Consider the following 6,000-nt stretch of genomic DNA (forward strand, 5'->3'; position numbering starts at 1 on the left):
AGAGTTTACATTTATGTCTATGCAATTTGCTCCTTCCCTTTTCTAAAGATCTGTCTTCGAGTTCTTTCCTCCCTTTTAGAATATTCAGTACTTCAAACACAGTATGTTTAGACTTTGATTTCCATTTTCTAGTAATTTTTTTTTTTTTGGAGTCGCCTACAGAATTAAATTTAAAAAGGCATTACTAAGTCTATGCAATTCCAATACTATGTCCCAGCTCAAAAAGAATCATTTCCTTAGTTAAAGCCATTTGATCACACAATGTTTCCCTTCTATAGGGAATTTTTTTTTTAAATCTGCCAACTCAATACACTCCTAGATTGTATGTTCCCAGTTCCCCGTTTCTTCCCTACCCACCTCCAACATTTACTGTCTATATGAGGAAAAATTCTTTGAAGACTTCTTGGGGTATGAAAATACTTATGCAGACACTTCGAAGAAATAAATCCTAAACCTCCTGGAATTTGTTGCATACTTGGGAGCCAAACATATGTCCTGCCATTGTTCCCTTGTGCTTTTCCAGTTGTAAATTGCTTTTCCAGTCTCTCTTCTCAGTGTTTTCTAACCTCCTCTGATTGATTCTTATAGTTATCGTGCAATATTTTATATGCCCTAATAATTTTCCCTTTTTAACAGCAGATTCTGTTCTAAATTCAAATAAAAATTCTACCAGAGAAGGTCTTTCACTTAGGATTCCCCATCCCTTTCTCTTTTCCTATACTTTGATCAATCCCTGGTAGGGAAGGCAGTATGTAGCCTGCAAGTCAAATATCTTCTTCGTCTCATCCCACTCTATCAACTTCCCTTCTCTACATATTTGATCCCCAAAACTTTGTTCACTGACCAGTTTTCTCCAGTAAATTCTAGCCCACTCTTGCTTATTTTCTGTAATTATACTTGCAGATATCCCTTTTGGCAAAATCTCCTTTCTCATGTTGGCTTCTTTGAATACTTTCTGCTACTTTATGAATATAATATTTTGTATTATTATTATTATTATTATTCTCCTTAATGACCTACATCCAAAATCCAACTCTCTGCTTACTTCTTTGAACTTCTCCACACTTCATCGTCATCCTTTTCTGCACTGACTTATAACCTTCTGCTTGTGTTATATATAGATGAGCCTTAACTATGTAGCTGAAAAATATCCTGCCAATAAAACAAGGTGGTTTAGGATTATCTGATTTGAAAGGATATTTTAGAGCTACACAGTTAAGACTCATATACGTAACACAAGAAGAAGGTTATAATTCAAAGTGGGAAGGGATGGTGATGAAATGTGGGGGGGTCAAGAAATAAAGAGAGAGAGCGAGATTTTGGATGCAGACCTTTAAGTAGAATAATAACATCTGTACAAAATGTTATATTCATAACATTGCAGGAAGTACTTAAGCACTAAGCCAACACATGAAGAGAAAAGCGATTTTTGCCAATAGGGATGACTGCTGTTTGGTGTTCAAATAGATAAGAGAGCTCTGGAATTTACTAGGGAAAAATGGCAAGGGAACTAAAAATTAGGAGAAATAAATAGAGAGGGAAAGATAACACAGTTGGATGAAGCCAAAAAGAAGTTTGGATTGCAGGTTCGAGACTACCTTCCTTATCAGTATTGATATCAGAGTGTAGGGAAAGGGATAGAAGATTCCTAATCTGCTGTTAAAAGGGGATAATTAATAGGGCATATAAAATATTGCATGATAACTGTAAGAATCAATCAGAGGAGGTTAGAAAAGATAGGAAAGAGATACTGGAAAATCAAATTACAAGGGAACAATGGGAAGACATATGCATGGCTTCCTGTTATGCAAAAAAATTGAGAAGGTTTAGGAATTTTTTATTGGAAGTGTTTGCATAGTTATTTTATACCCCAAGCATTCTTCAAAGTATTTTTTCTCAAGTAGATGTTGGAGGTGTGATGGAGAATAAAGAGGTAACTGTGCACATGTTTTCTGGAAGTATAACGAATTGGAAGATTTAAAAAATTCCCTACAGAGTACTTTTTCAGAATTATTGGGGGAGCAAATGGCTGTAACTAAGAACATCATTATTTTAAGCTGGGATACAAGAGCTGAATTGCCTAGACCATAGTAAGGCTTTATTAATTTTAATTATGTTGGATGCCAAAAAAGCAATTACTAGAAAATTTAACTCAAAATCTTACCCAACTGTATTTGAAGTATTAAGTGTTGTAAAAGAGATAAAAAATTTGGAAGAGGAATCTTTAGAAAAGGGAAGGAGCATATTGCTTACAAATAACTGGTATCTGTGGAAGTGGTACAAGCAGAATAATGTTCAGGAGCAGGAGTGAGGTCTAAGAGAGGTCAAGAATTGAGTGATTTATGTAATTTTGGACTGAAAGACATGCTCTAAAGAAAGAAACTCTGCAAACTATAATGTGAGTAAATGAAAAAATCTTAATTCAGTTTCTTTTCTTTTTTGTTAATGTATGTGTGCCTATGTCTTAAGTGATAGTTTAATAAAGGTGTTTAAAAATTTAAACCAAATGTATTTTAGAAAAAAGGGAGGAACAAATTATATATAAATAGATCAAATTTGTGGGAACAACGCATGCAGAATAATGTTCTGGAGGAGGAATGAGATTTAAGAGAAAGCAGGAGTTGAGCAATTTATATAGTGTTGGACTAAAAGAACAATTGTTATGAAGAATGAAAACAGACATAATGTATAATGAGTGGAAATGGAAAATATGTTTATATGGTTTGTTTGCTATTCAATTATTATGTGTGTGTATGTTTTACTTAAGTGATAGTTTAATAAAGGTGTTTTTTTTTAAGTAGTGTGATGAAGGGAAAGTTGATTCAAAAATTTACTCAGATTTTTCAATCCTCCTTTTCAAGACAAATAAGAATTTCCCCTCTCATCAGCTCTTCAGTAAACCATTTAGGTATCAAGGTATTCCCAAACAGGATTTTAAATATCAGTGGCACGGATGCTCCCAAAAAAAGGAATGTCTTAAAAAGTCAAGGACAACCCCCTCAGTCAGCATGACAAGTGACAACTTCTTTTCAGCTGATATCTAGAATTCTTCAGAAAATCCAGTAGGGACCCCCCCATATTTGTGGTGATGACTCACTTTTGGCCCAGGGTACTGTGGTTCTCCCTTCTTTTCAGTCTGGCCAAGAGCAGTTACCACAGACTTCCTAACAGACTGGATTTACTCACACAAGACCTAGAATTGTAATACCTTTTGCACACTTTTTCCTGAGGATATGCAAGAGGTACTGAAGAAGATGAAAAATCCTGGTACTAGGAAATCATATATGTGCCAGTGGAAATGAATTTCCTGTTAGTGCCAGTCAAATAACCAGGATCCTCTTCAGGCCTGGCTACCTCTGGTTCTAGATTATTTGTGTTGAGTTACTGTCCATGGGCCTTTCTTACTCCTTTTCAAGGTACATTTGTTGGCCATTTCTGCTTGTCTGCCCTTTGCTTCCCCACCTTTCTAACCATGTTCAAGTTAAACAGTTATTGAAAGGGGTGCTGCATATCTGTCCACTTAGGAAACATGTGGCTTCTTTATGGGATTGTAACTTTGTACTTGATAAAATCATTCTGTCGCCATTTGAACCAGATCATCTGGCTGAATTGAAGATCTTAACATGAAAGACTGTTTTACTTATTGCCCTTACATCTGCAAAGACACTATCTGAGTTATAAGCACTGATGGTGAGTGAGCCCTTCCTCATTTTTCACAAGGACAGGGATTCTTTGAGAACTAATCTTTATTTTATGCCTTAAGTAGTTTCAGAGTTTACATTAAACCAGATTATTCACCTCTGTCTTCTTTCCTGAAATAAAAAATAAGTGATTAAAAGTTCTTTACACTCTGTATGTCAACAGGCAACTCAGATACTACCTAAACAAAACTTGAGCCTTCAGGTAAGCTGATCAGCTTTTTACATCCTGTGAGGGTATGAGGAATGGACAGCTAGTGTCAAAGCAGACCATTTTCATGTGGTTGTCTCATGTTATTGCTTTTTATTACAGTCATCATAATAAGCCACTTCCAGGCAAGGTTAGAGCCAATTCCACGAGGGCTTTGATTTCTTTGGTGGCTTTCTGGAACACGCAATCTCCAGAAATATTACAAAGACAGCAATTTGGTTATTTGGTTATGCGTACACACATTTACACTAAAAAATTAACTTCTTTTCCATGTCAGGACCATTGTCCAGGAGCCTCCTCCCTTTGTTGGCTCATGCTACTGCAACAGTGATGTATGTATTAATCATATTACATTTGTTTAAGTAAACTTACCATAGTAATAGATATTCTGATAGGTCACTGTTGCAGTAACCTCCCCTCTCTCCATTCTCCCTCCTCTTGATTGTGTACATTTTGGTGTTGCCAGGTTGAGGATGTTTTTTTTTTCCATTTTGTGCATAGTTTTACTGTTGGATTTGTTTTCTAGCATTGTTTTTACACGGATTGTGCCTTCGTCCAAGGCAAAGAATGCTCTGAATCTGTTTGTGCTCCATCTGTCCCTTTGTGGAACTCCACTCAAACTCTTGACAGTTGGAGAACATGGAAGGTGCCCTTTAGCTTTGTGAAGCTGGCTGGTCCTCAGGGATAGGATCCACACAACTTAGGTTATTGCAGCAGTAATCTGTTTAGACATCTACTGTTATGGTAACTTTACTTACACAGCTGTACCTGTATCTTTCACGGACAGATCTGGGGTAGTGTTGATGGTCAACAGCAGAAGCCCTTTTTTTCTTGATGTGATTGGGGGAATTAGAGTACATCTTCTTCCAGTATGTTTAGCAAAATTTGAAAATAAACTTTTAATGCCTCAGACTGTAACAGCAAGTTTTAATGAGCATTGTGACTATATGGTGTTACGTCAGCAACACAGAACCGAATTGGGTTGGATCTTAGAAAATTGACAAAAGTCTGAGTACAAAAAATCATCTGAATGTAAAAATCAAAGCTGAAGCTGAAATTTCTGAGATAACCATTGTAATCATTTAATGAACGTTATTTACACAGTCCCTTATTATTAAACACTGGAGTTGCTCTTGGCACACTATAACGTTTACATACTATGTTATGAATGCTGTTGTCCCGGCTAACCCCAATAACTTATCAGATTTCCTCATTCTTTTGCAGGTTCCAACTATTCCAGCCCCCACACTGCACATGCCAATGTGAATGCTAATGCAGCTGCAGGCCTTGCTTCAGAGCACATTCCTACACCAGGTGCTGCCCTGTCCTGGCAGGCAGCAATTGATGCTGCCAGGCAAGCTAAGCTGATGGGAAGTGCTGGCAATGCAGGGAATGCCACCGTATCAACAGCAAGTTCCACACAGAGGAAACGTCAGCAGTATGGCAAACAGAAAAAACAAGGTAGTAGCACATCTACCCGGCCACCACGGGCACTGCTGTGTTTAACCCTGAAGAATCCAATTCGGAGGGCGTGCATCAGCATTGTTGAATGGAAGTATCCTTTCTGAAGTATGACATAGTTCATCTAAAGAAACCTTTTTAACTTTAAAGTTTGACGACATTTTTTTTAACATATTCTAAATGGATGTATAGCTGCAGTATCTATGGATTGTGTAAAATACAAGTGTAGTTTTTTGCTGCTTAGGGTGTCAATGATCACCTTCTTCTTTTAAATCCTCAGCAGAAACATTTGATGTTCTTTGTGTTTCACTGTTGCAGTCATTACATTTTGGTTATCTGCCTGCAGGTAGCCCTCAGCCGGCCTGAATACCAGAGTCTTGGATTCCTGCATCGGATGCTGTCTCTTCTTCCATGACGTCAGGTCGTCAGGGGTATAAAACATGCAGCCGACGCCATTACATCAGTCTTTCTTGCCGCACGGTAACCAAAGCAGAAGCACTTCGCAATTGCCGGTCAGCCGACTCCTGAAATTTTCGTTTTCGAGTTTCAGAACAGAACTCTTAAAAAAAGCTAAGTACCCTTTGGGGATCCTTTTTCTTGCTCTTAAACCGATGTCAGTAAAAGTTAACA

General features: G+C 37.4%; 1 protein-coding gene across 1 annotated transcript in view; it reads left to right on the plus strand.

Moving 5' to 3' along the window:
* Positions 1–5,477, plus strand: part of LOC122815211 (voltage-dependent L-type calcium channel subunit alpha-1C-like) — a 465,608-nt gene extending 460,131 nt beyond the window's left edge. The window contains exon 2 of the mRNA XM_044087519.1: positions 5,134–5,477. Within this exon, the coding sequence (XP_043943454.1) occupies positions 5,134–5,477 (344 nt within the window). The remainder of the gene's footprint in view (positions 1–5,133) is intronic.
* Positions 5,478–6,000: the final 523 nt, after the last annotated feature.

Source organism: Protopterus annectens, chromosome 11.part0, assembly GCF_019279795.1.
Source record: "Protopterus annectens isolate FY-2018-M chromosome 11.part0, PAN1.0, whole genome shotgun sequence".
Taxonomy (NCBI): domain Eukaryota; kingdom Metazoa; phylum Chordata; order Ceratodontiformes; family Protopteridae; genus Protopterus; species Protopterus annectens.